Raw genomic sequence first — 15,548 nt, 5'->3', positions numbered from 1 at the left:
TTCCCGCCGCCCGTGGCCGGCGCGCTCTTGCGGGCCGCCTTGGTGGCCAGCTGCTTGCGGGGCGCCTTCCCGCCCGTCGACTTACGCGCCGTCTGCTTTGTGCGCGCCATCACTAAGAGCCGTTCTGCTGCTGCTAGCTCACACCAAACAAGAGAACAGTGATAAAGGCGACTGACAGCGACTCCCTTTTATATCCGAGCGCTGCTTGTTCATTGGCTGATGGGAAGGGTCGATCTCATTGGGCCAATTTGAAAATCCCGCGTTAACCCCCTCTGTGCTGTGTCGAGCTCTTTAATACTTAAGTCACAGCATTGATCTTAGTATCTTCCGTTTCTTCGGAAACGACTTTTCTTCTTTTTACCGACTTGCCTTTACTAATTACACCTTTGTTAAGTTAACTCTTCTCATACAATCTGTAAAAAGAGTTTGATACCAAAGAAAGATAAAAGTGTAACCTATTTTCTTGGTTTTTTTGAAAGATAATATTTTTTGTTGCTTAATTAGTAAAATCTGAGTTTATAAAAAGTCAATGACTTATATTTAATTTTTCTAGATTATTTAGGGAAGCATTTCTGAAGGGATCGAATGATTTGTTTACAATTCAAAGCTTTGTTTACAATTCAAAATCAAAAATACCATACTAGTGTGCTTTTTAACAACTAAAATCACATGCCTTATCCATAACATACTTTAAACACAAACCCGGTAAGCAGGATTCAGAGCCACAAACAAAGGAGAAAAAAAAAAAAAGGGAGAAAAAGTACTAGAGAAATGAGTCTTTTAAATGTCTTTAGTCTTTCCTGAAGGAAAAAAAAAAAAAAGGCGCTACTTCTCCCTGGAAAGGGCCGGGGCTCGGGGCGCTTTCAGCTACCGCCTTGATTACAGGATGTTCCGAAATAACCAATTAAATTCTTTGCTTTTTCGACCAATCAGAGGCGGGAGGGTGGGGCCGCTACTCAGTATAAATAGGAGTCGCAACATGCATCATTTTTCTCTGTGGCTGAAGGACCGTTCTTACCGATGGCGCGCACAAAGCAGACGGCGCGTAAGTCGACGGGCGGGAAGGCGCCCCGCAAGCAGCTGGCCACCAAGGCGGCCCGCAAGAGCGCGCCGGCCACGGGCGGCGTGAAGAAGCCGCACCGGTACCGGCCCGGCACGGTGGCGCTGCGCGAGATCCGGCGCTACCAGAAGTCGACGGAGCTGCTGATCCGCAAGCTGCCGTTCCAGCGCCTGGTGCGGGAGATCGCGCAGGACTTCAAGACCGACCTGCGCTTCCAGAGCTCGGCCGTGATGGCGCTGCAGGAGGCGAGCGAGGCCTACCTGGTGGGGCTCTTCGAGGACACCAACCTCTGCGCCATCCACGCCAAGCGCGTCACCATCATGCCCAAGGACATCCAGCTGGCCCGGCGCATCCGCGGCGAGCGCGCCTGAGGCTCCTGCTATAGGCACCACCTCCACAATCCTTCATCCCCACATCCTAAAGGCTCTTTTAAGAGCCACCACGTTGCACAAGAGAGCTGTGACACGGTCTTTTTTGATACTTTTACACAAAATTTATTGTCCTGAAGTTATAATAAGGTACTAAGTATTTTGGTCTGTTTTGGAAGTCCTAATACATTTAGTTTGTTTTTATCCCATTCTCCCCAGCTCTGTTCTCAGTTGGCTTCTCTGTATGTGTTTGTCAAGAGGGCTTTGCAATCAGATACCTCCTAAAACCATGTCTGTAAACCTTTGTGAGATGTCATCTCAAAGGGCTTGATTTTATTATGAGTGGTTGCTACATGCTGTTATAGTGAGGGGCTTGGAAGTGTCTAATCAACTGCAGAAAAAGTAACCACAAATGGAACGGGCAGATAAGGTAAATGAAAAATACTTTTCATTTAATGCTCATGGCAAGAGGTATGATCTTAGGAAAAAAAAAAAAAAAGAAAGACTATAATTGTTCCCCCTCTCCAGACTGTATATTTCTAGTAAAGTATTGTATTTTGGAATGGTTTTATGGAGCACTGCAGGGTTTTACTTCCAAGAAATGTGGAAGGCATAACCTGAGTTACTATTAAAAGGTAAGTTTCACACAGCTTTTTATTATAGAAAAAAATATATAAATATACCCTATCATCACTCTTACTATAATATACTCTAAAAATCTTAGTATTGTATTAGATATCTGAGAGCCATACCTTTCTCAAATATGAGATGAATAAAACAAAAAGGCTAAGAAGGTCAGTCTGAAGCAAGGGACAAAAATAGGAAATTCAAAAAATTAATCTGTCATTTATATTCTCAGTTTTCTTTCTTTGCTTTATGTCTTTAAGGAAAGTCGGGAGTAGAGGACAAAGGAGAGCTTGGAAAAGAACAAAGAGAACGCAGTGGATGTTCCTGGGAATTCCCACCTCCCATTTTCCAAATACATGGGGAGTGCTGGCACAGGGGAAAGTTTCATGGCCTTTTTGGGGACTAAACCAGCTGGGGGAAAGGGAGCAGCTGCAGAGCCGGGGTGGCTTCATAACCGATGAGATACCTATAGGAAACACGCTTATGTGGTTTTGGGAATTGAGGACAAATGTACAGTGTTTGATGATAAAAAGGTGGAGTAGGCGGAGGGATACACATGGGGAGAACAGAAGGTCAAAATTTACTAGGATTTAGCTGATTCAATAAAGTTTTGTTGTTGGGAAATTACAGTTGGCCTTTAGCTCTCTTCAATTTTGTGGTTGACTGTGTTGAGGCTTGCAGACTCTTGTTTTAATACTTCAAAGAAGTAATAATTTCTATGCATTCACAAATAAACATTCAGATTTCTTCTGGTTTTGCTTCCGTGTTGTGACAGCATCTTTTTCTCTGCCCTGGGTAACGGGATCTGGCCTGTCCAGTGTGCTTCAGGAGATGTTACCAACCAAATCAGTCTGAAGTTAAAATTCCAGTATTTGACTGTGGCATCTGGGGAATCCTGCAAGAAGTTTCGTAAGGTGTGTTTCAGAAACACCACAGGGGAGGTAAAACATGGCAGGTACAAGAAATAATCAAAGCATAATGATGTAGGGATGAATGTACATACACACACGTATATGTACATGTTCTATATCTATATATACACGTCCTGGTTTGAGGTAAAACAGGACCAATTTCGTTCAGCCGCCGCCGCCATTTCCCCGCGCTCCGACAAAGAGCCCGACCGGGGCGGGCGGGTGGACCTCGGAGTCCGCTGTTGTGGCGATCTGGTCAGTCGATGTTTTCGACTCCGGGGATGTCTCTGCGGGGTCACGTCACCTATGGCGTAGACCTTTGTTGTAGAGCTTTGAGCGTTGATCTTTGGAGCGTTGAGCGGTGCCGGTTGAACGGCTTTATCGTTTCGGGAGGAGATGTGGGGTTTTGCTGAGGGTCTGTGGCCACCGGGGCTCTGCCGGAGCTGCTGCTCTTTGTCCCGGTGGGGCGACCGGTGCAGAAGGCCCTCGGACCTCTCAGGCGTACACACACACCGTTTTACTTTTCCCCTCTGACTTAGCATTTAAATTCACCGGCAATATGTATTTGGGGGTATTTTACCTTTGTTCTCGAAAGATCATCTAATAAATGCAATTCCAAGTATTCACTATGTACCATCTTTTGCTTGTCAGGAGTTTTTCCCTGGTTAGTTGTATCTGCATGCGCTACACAGGTTTTATTTTTTTTTTGTGTTTGTGTGGTCAGGTATTTGTAATTTTGTTTGATCTTCTCCATTTCCCCCTGTTTCCTCATGCATCCCCATTACTACAATGCTTCCCAATTGCGAAAAGCTTTTGTTTGGTAATTTCACAGCTCTTTCCTTTTTTTTCCCTTTGACTTGTCACTTTTTTGTTTTTTTTTTTTTTAATTATTATTATTTCATTGTTTGCCCTTTTTCATCCCTTTTTCTTGAAAGAATTTTCTCTTTCTGTGCTGCTTTGGGAGGGTGTTTTGGGATTATTTTCTTTTCTTTCTCTCTGTAGCCTTCTCGTATGTATGTTATTTAATTCAGCTTATGTTTGGCCACCGTTTTGATAAGTATTTTCATGTGGAGATGGCCAGTTTTGTAGTGTTCATATCACGCTTTATTAATATCACCTGATTTAGTTCTACAGTAGTAGGAAAGACATATTTATCTTCACATATCAACCTTAATGGTGCCGTTGGCACAGCCGCGCCTCAGTTTATATTAGAATCACTCTTGTCTTTGCACACTATTTATCGTTTCACTTAGTGTTGGAGGGGAAAAAAAAGAATTGATGTGCAGCCTTTTTTTCTCATCCATTTACAGATTACAGCATTAATACATTGTGACAGAGAGCTCAGTAAAACTTCTGGATAACTATAAAGTGTATTCTTCCCTGTCTGTTACTTCTCTCAGTATTTAATATCATACACCTTTTCCCTGGTAGTTACTAGTGTGGTTTTCCCTCTATTTGTCAAATTCAAAAGACCCCTTTTGTTTTCTCCAGGACTGCTGGAAGAAGTATTTTTCCCTTCTCATCTGGCACATGTGTTTTTAAGCATGTAATTTTTTGCACATCTTTTCTGGAGCTTTGCTTTCATTTCACCTGATGACTTCAGCTGTGTAGGTGTTCCTATTCTTGTAGATTATCCACTTAAACAATTTAATTCTCTTTATGTGGTTTAGTGGGAATAGGTATTCTGCTTTGCAAGCTGCCCTATTCACCTCCCATTTTGTCAACAAAAAGTTGCTATCTCTTTTAGCATCCATTTCTTGCTGCCTTTCAGTTCACTAGATCTCTTTTTGTGGCATTTGTTGTACAGTTAATATTTTTTCCCCCTGAAATTTACCTTTGCTTATTTTTGCATCATACTTTCTTGATTCTCTCTATATTAGACTTCCTTTAATAGTCAACTTTTCATCCTTATCCAAGATCCATTACGTCTTAAGAGTGACAACGCAGCTGAAGAACCCAAACCACCAAAAATGTAATTTGTTCCTGACCTAAGCAATATCTTAACTTGGAAAAGGGATAAAAACCACAGATGCTCTGAAGAGTGAATTTTTACTATGATTGATTTTACACAGAATCTTTATAGGTATGTACAGGCAATGTATAGCAATGTACAGGCACACATAGATTGCTGTATTACAGTGTGCTTGGGTTATTTGAAGAAATATTATTCTATATTTCATGCTTATATCACGCCCCACTCGGAAGGAGGGGTGGACTAAGGTGAGACAACTCTCAAGGTCCTTACAAAAACATTTATTAGATTCCCACAGTGATTAATTTATATCTTAAACAGGTCCACGATAATTGGTGAGGTATAGAACAAATTGTGGCAAGCGGTAAAACAAATTATGACAAGCGGTAAGGTACGCCTTGTGTTACTTACCAACAGGTATATGACAAATTATGGTAAACTGTATGTAGCAACAGATATGCAGTGAATCACGGTGAGTGGTGAGGTATGCCTTGTGTTACTTAATAACTTTAAAAGAAAAGAGAAAAGAAAGAGAAGAGGGATAGAGAAGAAGAGACAGAGCGAGAGAAATAAAGAGTTCACTGGTCCTGGTTCCAGTCAGTGGAACTGGTCAATGGGGGTCTCTGGTTCGTAGAAGCGCTCCTCTGCGTGAGATCTCCCCGGGGGGGGGGGGAAAAAAAATCCCTCTGTGGTACTTATTTTCCCTTTTTCACCTTATCAGTACAAACCGCCCCACTGTTATTCTACTCCGGTTTCTCCCCATCCCCCGGTGACATGTAGCATGATTTGGGGGGAGAGACAAATGCTATAGTCATATATGTCTAGCATGATCTTCATTAATCTTCATGAACACATATGGGGGTGTCAACTTTAATATGCATTTTATGGATAGTGAGGCAGAGGTCGTCATCAGGCATAGTAACCTTCCAAAGAAACAAACAGCTACACAGATTCTCGTTATCTTGTCTGTACCGACAAAAAGCAGCGCTGTCCTGTTTCCCTCCTCCAGGTTCAGGCGAGTTTCTTTCCCGCCCGAGTAAGCAGGCGTTAGCGTTACCATGTCTTTGAGCAAAAGACCTGCATGATTCCCCCCGTGGCTATAGCTACATTTCAGGGTAGTTGCGAGATGTTTGAAAATTTGAATGTTTGACACATTCCTCGGAAAGGCTCGGAGGGCCTCCTCCCCCTCCCTTTCATCTCTCACCCTTCATTTCAGGGAATTTACAAGTTGTCTCTTACAGATTGTTAAAGTCAAGTTCTGCTTACCCAATTTTAGCTTTTCCACACCAAACAACAACCGGTTTAATTTTCTTGGCTTTATTTTAGTATAGCGTATGTTTGTGGTACCTTTTTAAACTTCTCACTGGCAGCTGTAGGTATAAAGTGACATTGTGTAGATTATTGAAATGTTGGGGGACTCCTGAAAATAGACAAAATTAAACTAAAAGGAGAGGCATACATCCTTTTTACAACAGCTCAAACCTTTCTGTATTCTGGAAAAGAAGGAAGGAGATCTGAGCAATTCGCATTGACTGAGTTCTAGAGTAACACTTCATTTCCTAATATGACCTCTTGGTCTTGTGTTTTATGGCCAGCGTCCATCCATCACTCCTGCTGGTTCATTTACAAGGATTTTGTTACTCGGAACCAACAAGTGAGTATACAACTACCCATTTTTTTTTATTTATTTTTTTAAATTCAGCTTTTCCCATTTTTCAAGACAGTCTGGGGAGGGTGAAAAGTTCAGTTTTCCTCTTCCTGATCAGGCAACATTAGTTGGAAGAGCCTTGAGCTGTCTGCTATGGTATGGGAAGGCAGCCAGGACACACTCCCGGAGCGAAGGAGCAGGTTGGGTGAGGGCAGGAAGGAGCTAGGAAACGACTCTATTCCTCTTCCCACTCTTATGTCACAGAAGATCATAGCGCTCCTCTTCCCTTCTGCATCAGCTTTCAATCTCCCATCCCACTATTCCTGCTAATGCTCCTGGCCTTCCCAAAAGACAACCATCCCCTTGAGGAGACTGAATTTCAAAATCTGTTTTCTTTTCGATGATCTACTTTACTTTGGGCTTTTTAGGAAAACTTTTTAGTTATTTGAAGGAGCTGCTGATCTCTCAGTAGATCTGCCAGAACATGCAATTTCAGTTCAACAGGAGAATTGATATAAACTTAGAAAGTCTCCATGGTGTTGTTTTTTTTTTTTAAACTAACCAAAAATATTCTGATAGAAAAGTTGCAATTTGTCAAGATTTGCTTCACCTGCTAAAGCAGAAGCTTGTGATAAATGTGCTATTTTAATCGTGTGAGAAATTTATGAGGAAAAGGAACAAAACTGCATCACATTCTAAGGGAAATGTAAGTGTTCTCAGAGCATAATCACAGGAAATGCAAAGTCCAGGGAAATATGGAGATGGGTTTTTGCCTGGAGTGACAATCAATGTGATGAAAATATCACAGTAGTTGTCTAACTCCATGAAAACAAACTATTTTTGTAAGTTGCATTGCAAATATGGTAATTAAAGCACAAGAAAAATGAATGTTCTGTGCATCCTACTTGTATGGGGTCTCCAAGCTGCCAATCTCTGCCCAGGCCATCAACCTACAGCTCTGTCCAGACCATCTCTTGGGAAAGTGAAGACAAGGCCATCAGAATGACTGGTGGTTATTCCCTGTCTATAAAGAAGAGTACCACATTTTGCTCCCGACAGCCCAATACGCCCCTAAATTACTGCTGGATTCTCTGAGTTGTGGTCAGCTTAGCCCTAGCTTTCATTCTCGTTCACCTGGACTAACCTGATGGATCTGTCACCTTGACTGACTGTTCCCCACGGGTCTGTCTGCCTCAGGACACAGCAGGGTTTCTTCTTGGGTGGGCATTTGCCTTTGGGCTCTACTTGCAACTGGGGGCTGAAGGTCACCACTTGGGCGTTCTGACCTGCTTTCCCCTCCAGGTAGAAGCTGGAAATCTTTGTGCAGTGTGGATCGTGGCAGCTCCCACCCAAGGAACAACAGAGTCCTTCTCTGACAAAGCTTTATAAACCTCACTAAAATCATACAGGTATTTATTAATTACTGATGCTTAAAAGTGTTACCTTTTCATGCATCGGTGTGGTCATGCAGTAACCCTTGCTGATTATCCCCAAACTTGCGGAGATGGACAAGGGATAGCTCAGGCTGAAAGCAAAGACAAAAGCACATAGGAGAAAGTTACAAAGGTCATTGCAAGGTAATGACCTATTTTTCCTCCTTTTTTTCAATATATAGTAATTTAATACTAATCTTACTGGTATTACCTTGATAATGATTATCCTATGCTGTTGCTGTGTCTTATACTGCCTTTTTGCACCTCCAGTGTGATATATGTGCATGCATACACACAAACACATCCACACATCTAGTGTGACTTTTTCTGTTGAAATCCCTCCCACCTAAAAAAACCCAAACATTAGAGCTGCTCTGATATGGCCAAGAGGTCCCTCAGCGGTTAGCAGTTTGTGCACAAACAGGATTAGCAGCTGACAGGGACTTCACCGCCTATAGAGACACATGGACTTGGATCATGCTGGATGGTGGCAAATCAAACCATGCTTTTGATTATAAACAAGATCTCCATTTGCCTGACCAGCAATGATGTTCTTGCCATGATCTTTATGGCATACACATCCTGGATTCTCCAAGCTTTAGGCACTTTGGATGTCATTAAATGAAAATAAACTTCAGCTTTGTCATTTATTCGCTTTCTTTTGACCACAGCTTACAGTTTCACTGCCTGTGCTCTTGCCCCTGATTCCTGACTCAGTATTTAGAACTGTCTCACCACCATCTCCCACCTTCACTGAAACCTCCCAAGTTGATTCTAATAAAAAAAAAAAGTATTCCCACAACAGAAAACAATATATAACTAAATAGTTTGTTCAACGGTCAGAAGTACCAACATGAAAATAATTTGAATGTCAGGAATCACCAGAAGACAAACAGAACAAAACAGAGGATGTTGTATCTTTGTAGCATTGTGTGAAATAGTTGCAGCTTGAGTAGTGTGCACATTTCTGGCCTCTAAATAAAAATAATAATAAAAAAAAAAGATGTAGTACAACTGGAAAAGAAAGTTCTAAGAAGACTGATAAAGATGATTAAAGGTTCAAAATGGCTTCCCTACTAAGTATACTAGGACACCATCAGAACAGAGACAACTACTGAGTGAAGAAGCTCTTATTTATCTTAACTATCCATAAGGCCAGTGGCTAAATCTATCAAATTTAGTGAGGCCCAATCTAATCATAAAGTTAGTTCCCAACCAAAAAGGTACTGAGGCCAGAAGAGCTGCCTAAATATCACAGGTGCTTTCCTTAAGTAAATGGACTCCTTATCTCGATACCTTTTTTCAAAATGATAGAGAAAAACAAAAGATGAGCGAAAAGCTGAGGAAACAACCATCTCCTCTATAGAAATTTATTCTGCAGAGCACAGCTGCTTGCATAACTGTGAGCACTTCCTAACTCTGGTGTTAAATAGTTCTCATCTCTTAAAAACTTCTATACTGATCCCTGGTGGTATCAACTGCCATTCAATTACATTCATTTGTTTAGGATCAGTTTTGTTTTTCTCATAACTTCAAAAAAAAAAATCACACAGTCCCCGAAACAAACAAATCCCCCACCAAAAACTCCTATTCACTTAACTTTTTTTTTTCCCCCAGGGATTCCAATTTACGTAGTGTATCAGGTTGTATAGATATTTCCATGATTCTCTCATCTGGGGAGTCAACAGAGGAAGTTCCACAGCAGAAAAAAAGCTGCAGCATCTGTAGGAAGAGTGGAGGACTCGGTTTCTATTTGAAATCCCTCTCCGCATGTCAAGAGCAATACGGTTCATATGCGGAGTTCAGAGGCTTGAAATAATCAAATTCTTAAAGAGGTGATATATAGAAATACCACCTGCAGAGGAGAAAGGTTTGTCCACATCAGCCTGGTTAATAAGGTAGGGCTGTTTCTGTACCCTACACATGCAGTCATGCATCAAGTTTTCTAGGACAAAACGAACAAGGGGGGAAATGCTCTAACGATCTCGGGCTCCTTACAGAAGAGTTTTACCGAGCAGGATGGTGTGTTGCATTCTCAGCAGCAAAGTTTGCAGAATCAAAATGACATTTTCTAACAAAGCAAGCTGTCGCCCCAACTGCTCCTTGTTTGGTGTGGGGTTGGTTGGGTTTGGATGGTCGGGTTTTTTTGTTGTTATTTTTGTGGTGTTTTTTTCCCCTCTAGGCAGCAGCCGCAGTAAAAACAAGCAGAATTGAAATAAACCCAGCAGACGATGCAAGAAAAGCTGGAAGTGTTCCAAACGCAGGTTGGTTTGATGAGCAGCAGGGGAGGGGGGTGCCCACCACCTCACGGCGGTGTCACCCGCCGGGTTTCACCTTCCGCGCCTGCGGATTAACCAAATGGTAACGGCCCGGGAAAGAGAGGGGAAGGAGTCGGTGGAGAAGGGAACAGGAGGGAGAGAAAGAGGAAGGGAGGGTGACGAAAAGGAGGAGGAGGAGAAGGAGGAGGAGAAGCTCCTTCCCAGGCTGGATTGGTCAGAAATTGCTGCAGCGGGGGTGCAGCGGTGCCCGGGGCCGCCCCTCCCCGGCAGCTGCGGCCGAGCCTGGAACGGTTCAGTCTTGGGGGGCATCCCCCAAAGCCATCGACATCCCTGCCCCAAACTCATCGCCCTCCGCCGTTACTCAGCTGTACCCCAGGAATACATCATCTCTGAAGATGCAAAGAGAAGGACACACAAGGACTTAGCTATGATTTACAGCATTCTGCTTCTCTGTTCATATTAAACACACTCAGAGCATATATTCTTACCTGCAAATGAAGGTCTCTGCTGCGTTTCTACCGCTATAGTGCAATTGGCTTTCAGACTTCACTTCTGTCATTCAAATTTCCCGAATATCAACATTAGTGCCCCTGAAATTGTGTGAATGGAGACATGCAAGTTTCTTTCATGTTTAACCAATATCTAAATCAATCCTTGTAAGGTATACCTGAGAGAAATAAACAATGTCAATAACTTTTTTTTTTAAAAAAAAACAACCCTTTATTTGGTATCTAAACAAGCCTGTTTTCAAGGGAATACATAAAGTAAATTATTGAATATACTATTAAAAAGGTTTCTATATATTACACTAGATTTGTAAGTTATTCCTACTTGATCACATTTTGGTTTGCTATGTATGATTGTAGAAAGATACTAAAGGAACTAAATATTTGAGTAAAGGTGTTGGAGAATAATTTATGAATAGACTCGTAAATGTTTAACCTTTGTGCAGACTGTGTCACATAAATGCTCAAATCACTTTTACAAATAACAGCCTACAGTTTCATGGATATACCTGCAGTAGGAAGCAAATAATCCCATTCACTTTTGTAGGCAAATGCTCTAAGTTGCCTACATTTTTGTAAATATAGTAGCTTAAAGCAACTTCTCCTCCTGAAAGATTGGGGGGGGGGGGGGAAGGGTGTGTTTAAAAAAAATAAAAAAATAAAAATCACACCGTTCTCTGCAGAAAACTGCTTAGTACCAAGGGAATCTGGACAAGGACTTAATGCTGTCCACACAGGTTGTTACAGAGCAAACAAGCAGAGTCTTTTTTAAGAAAAACATGAGTAAGACTTTGAAGGAAAAGAACGTTTAAGGACTTTTCCCATATGCTATTATCACTATGAAAAAGTCAACCAAAATGTCTATGTTCTATTATCAATTCATTCTGTTTTACTTCTCTGTCTGCATACTTGGGAATGTTTTTGCAACTGAGCATGAGTTTTTTTTGTGTGGAGCTTTGGTTTGGGGTTTTTTTTGTTTGTTTGGGTTTGTCATTTTTTTGTTTGGCTGTTTTTTTTAATACATTACCTTGAATATTAACTTTAGCACTTTATGGCAAAACAGAGAACTACGAAGTAACTACAGACTGAATAACATTCTTTGAGGCCAAGCTATCTGGGAGATTGTACTACCTATGCCATAGCTAGTACTTTAAAGCCTAAGTGTGGTCTTAAAGGTCAAAAGTAGTCTAGGTCACCTCTGACACTAAGTTTTTTTTCATGACCACCAGTGTGGCGCGCTGTTCTTAAATCTAAACCCTTCCTCCTCTGTTCAAGAATTTAGGCTGAACATTTGGGAAAAAAAAAATTGAAGGATACAGCCTAATTAGAAATTTGGCCTCTGAACTGAAATAAAATACTTGTTCTTAAAGTGTTGTCTTATAGCTAAAATTTTAGCCAGTTCTGTTAGCATTAAAATTAGCTAGACATGTTAACCATTGGCATCAGCTGAACTTTTGATATAGGGTCTTACATACGAGCATTTTATCATAGACTTGACCAGATGGTTGGCCTTGGGGATGTTTTGCTTTACAAATGTGGGGGATGTTTAGTTGAGGAACTTCTAAGACTCATGATAATGAGGATTCTATCCTTGAATCCATAGTGAAAGAATTCCTAATCAAGGAAAGCCAGTATTGTTATCATTCTTGAAATGAAACATCCTGGAGCATCCATGCATACAGACCCTGAAACTGCTACTAAGTTACATGTTTTGAAACTTGGCAGAAAAGCGAAAATTCTGAGTGTCCTAAACCAAACTACCTTCATTATAATACTAAAAGTCACCCCCACAGGTCAAGAAGACCCTGGCCCAGGTGAAGACCTTCCCCCGAGCTATAACTCCACTGTGCAATCATAAGTACATTCCTAACTAATCAAATAGAGATAGGAGGTACTAATACACTAATGATATTGTAAAATGTGTATGTAAACCACACATAATGTCCTGTTTGGTGTGCATGATTTGTGCAAATATTCCACCCTACACCCTGACCAGAATAAAGCAATGTCTCATCTCTAAGCATAGTCTCTGTGTTTCGGGAGAATCGTAGAACGGTTTGGGTTGGAAAGGACCTTGAAGATCATCGAGTTCCAACGTCCCTGCTCTGACCAGACCAGGTTGCCCAAGGCCACGTCCAGCCTGGCCTTGAACACCTCCAGGGATGGGGCCTCAACAGCCTCTCTGGGCAACCTGTTCCAGTGCCTTACCACCCTCAAAGTGGAATCAGAACTTTGACTTTTTTACAGGTAACAAAAGAAAACTTTAAGTCTCATCTGTCACTTAAGTTAATATGTGTTATACTCCACTTTTATTTTAACGTATATAAGAGTGTTATTTAACTATGGTATGCTGACAACATGTTCATTTGTAACATAGTGACATGACGTAGAAGAATATTGCCATTCTACATTAAACGTGGATGGCTGGTCAGGAGAAACAAGGAAAAAGAACTATATGCAGCAACTGCAGGAAAATATTCCAGTCATATTTTAGCTGAAGAAAAAGAAGATTTTTAATACAGAACTCATCAGTTTGCCTGTACTAATAAAAACATGCCAAAAACCATTGTGATAATACTGTTGATGGCAAACAGAACATTAGTCAAAGTGCTATGAAAGGAAACCAAGTTTTTTATATGCACCATCTCAAGGAGGAAACATGGCTAGAAAGGCAGAGAACAAAATGGTAAATTTATTGAATTACTGAGTGTAACTACTTTGTAGTGAAGAAAATAATAGAAAAAATACTTTAGACTAGTTTCAGTCTACCCCTATCTCATTTGAACAGAAAATACTAGAATCCTTGTGTTTTCAAGTGATTTTTCAAACATCACTGGGAGGAAAAAAAACAAAACAAAACAAAAAAAACAAAAACACCAAAATAACTTCTTCCTTAATTTCCAAGAGAAGCAGAACAGAGATACATCCTTCTCAGGCAGTTCTGTGTGAGTATTCCTCTTGAAAAAAAGAGAAATCCTCCCTCCTCATGGAGTGTTTTGCAGGGCAAAAATGAAACCCGGGAGGCCTCTGTTTCAAAACAAGGGATTTTGAAATAGCCCAATCAGGACCTTCTGCAAATCAGTGCTGTGCTTCAGACCTACGCAATCTCTTCCCCCTATAGTAAACGTCCACCAGTCGAAGGTTATTTTTCTTAATATACTGCATAAAAGAAACTGAGATTATTAAAAAAAAATCCTCAAGTGTTTACACCAGTTCCAGCCTTAAAATTCAGCATGGCTACTAATAAAGTCCTGCGGTTAATATGGTTCAAAATCCAACTCTAAATGGTAAGATGATTAATACCTAGTGCCATTTCTTTCAACGAGATGGAGCTGATAAAATAATAATAAAGTCCTCTGCCTGTTCCCGGGGGACGGACGGGGACGACGACAAAAGCCCCATAAACAGCACAATACTAAAAAACCGCCACCCCCCCCAAAACCCCACCAACTTGAAAATTGTGTAAGAAACGAGTACCGTTTAAAACAAGCCCCGCGATTCTCATCTTGTTTCCAAGCAACACTGCAGCCGGGCACTTCTCTGTCACCTCCCTCTGCTCGAAAAACATTTTCCATTAACACATTGCCACAATGACTCACTCCTCTGCCTCTTGAGGGAGGGCGCTGCAAAAAAAAAAGCAGCCGTTTGCCTCGCCTTATTTCTTAAAGGCCCCTTTTGAAGAACAAAGAACACACAGGGACACCCCCCCAGCCCTCGTGGCAGCCTCAATCGGAGGCTCCCAGCGGTACATTCTTGGCTGCCCTTGGGCCAGTTTTGTTTTCTTCCGCTTAAAACGTGAAAAGGAAAGAAAACCTTGTTTTATTTATATGTGCCTAACAACGGATGGAGTGCAGCATCACAGTGAAAGAAAATAAAAAAAAATTAAAAATTATTCATTCTGTTCCGAGGGAGCACAGAACAGAGAGGAACCTTCACTGCCTTCCAGCGAGACAGACTCCCCGAGGCATCAAAGCCAGAGAGGCTTCTCCCGATAAATAATTGGCCTCTCACTGATTATCTTGATTTATGTTCCCCGGACACCCCCCACCCCTTTTTGAAAGCTATCTCTGACCATGTCCGACACTACCCATCGCTCCGGCCCCCACCTCCAAGGAGCCGAAAGTAGCGGCGAGCGACCCCAAAACCCGCGGACCGCAGTCACGGAGCTGATTACCGTGACCGAGGAGGCCGTGGAGACCACTTAGCCCAAAGAACTCTCACGCTCAAAAAGGCAAAGGCAGTGGTGAAGAGCCCTTAGAACCCGGCAGCCATCCGCAGCCAAGAGCCCTAAAAAGGTGGCAACGAAAGGCACTACCAAGCCGAAAAAGGCAGCACCCAGGGGAAAATACCGTAAAAGGAAAGGAAACTTTTGCAGATAAACCCTACAGCGCTCTTAAACGTCACACACGGTATCAGAAAGAACTGAAACACCAGTTCGAGTCCAGACTGGTACGCGATGATCCTCTGCCGCACGTATATGTGACTGTCCACAGTGCTTCTGTAGGAACTCAGATGCTGTGGAACAGTACATTTTAACTTATTTTGTTTTAAACCGTGATCCTCCATGACGATTTCCACCACCAGCACTGCCGCCGCCCCCATCACTTACTCAGAATAGCTGAGGCTGTCCTTTGGAAACGATCCTGGCTTAAACACGGGACAGCACACCAGCGAAATATTTATAATTTTATCCCTATTGCCTGCGAGAAGTAAATCGCAAACAAACAAACAAGCCTCAGGAGGA

The 15,548-nt window shown here is 41.9% G+C and overlaps 1 protein-coding gene across 1 annotated transcript in view; it reads left to right on the top strand.

The window, feature by feature from the left end:
• Positions 1 to 1,020: 1,020 nt before the first annotated feature.
• The window catches only part of LOC104294757, a 17,806-nt gene continuing 3,278 nt past the window's right edge, over positions 1,021 to 15,548 (top strand). The window contains exons 1-3 of the mRNA XM_009894404.1: positions 1,021 to 1,425; positions 3,111 to 3,221; positions 10,202 to 10,283. Of these exons, the coding sequence (XP_009892706.1) occupies positions 1,021 to 1,425; positions 3,111 to 3,221; positions 10,202 to 10,283 (598 nt within the window). The remainder of the gene's footprint in view (positions 1,426 to 3,110; positions 3,222 to 10,201; positions 10,284 to 15,548) is intronic.

The sequence above is a fragment of the Charadrius vociferus genome, unplaced genomic scaffold (genome assembly GCF_000708025.1).
Source record: "Charadrius vociferus isolate BGI_N301 unplaced genomic scaffold, ASM70802v2 scaffold871, whole genome shotgun sequence".
Classification (NCBI taxonomy): Eukaryota; Metazoa; Chordata; class Aves; order Charadriiformes; family Charadriidae; genus Charadrius; species Charadrius vociferus.
The sequence above is the reverse complement of the archived record's forward strand: the minus strand, read 5'-3'. Positions and strand labels throughout refer to the sequence as shown.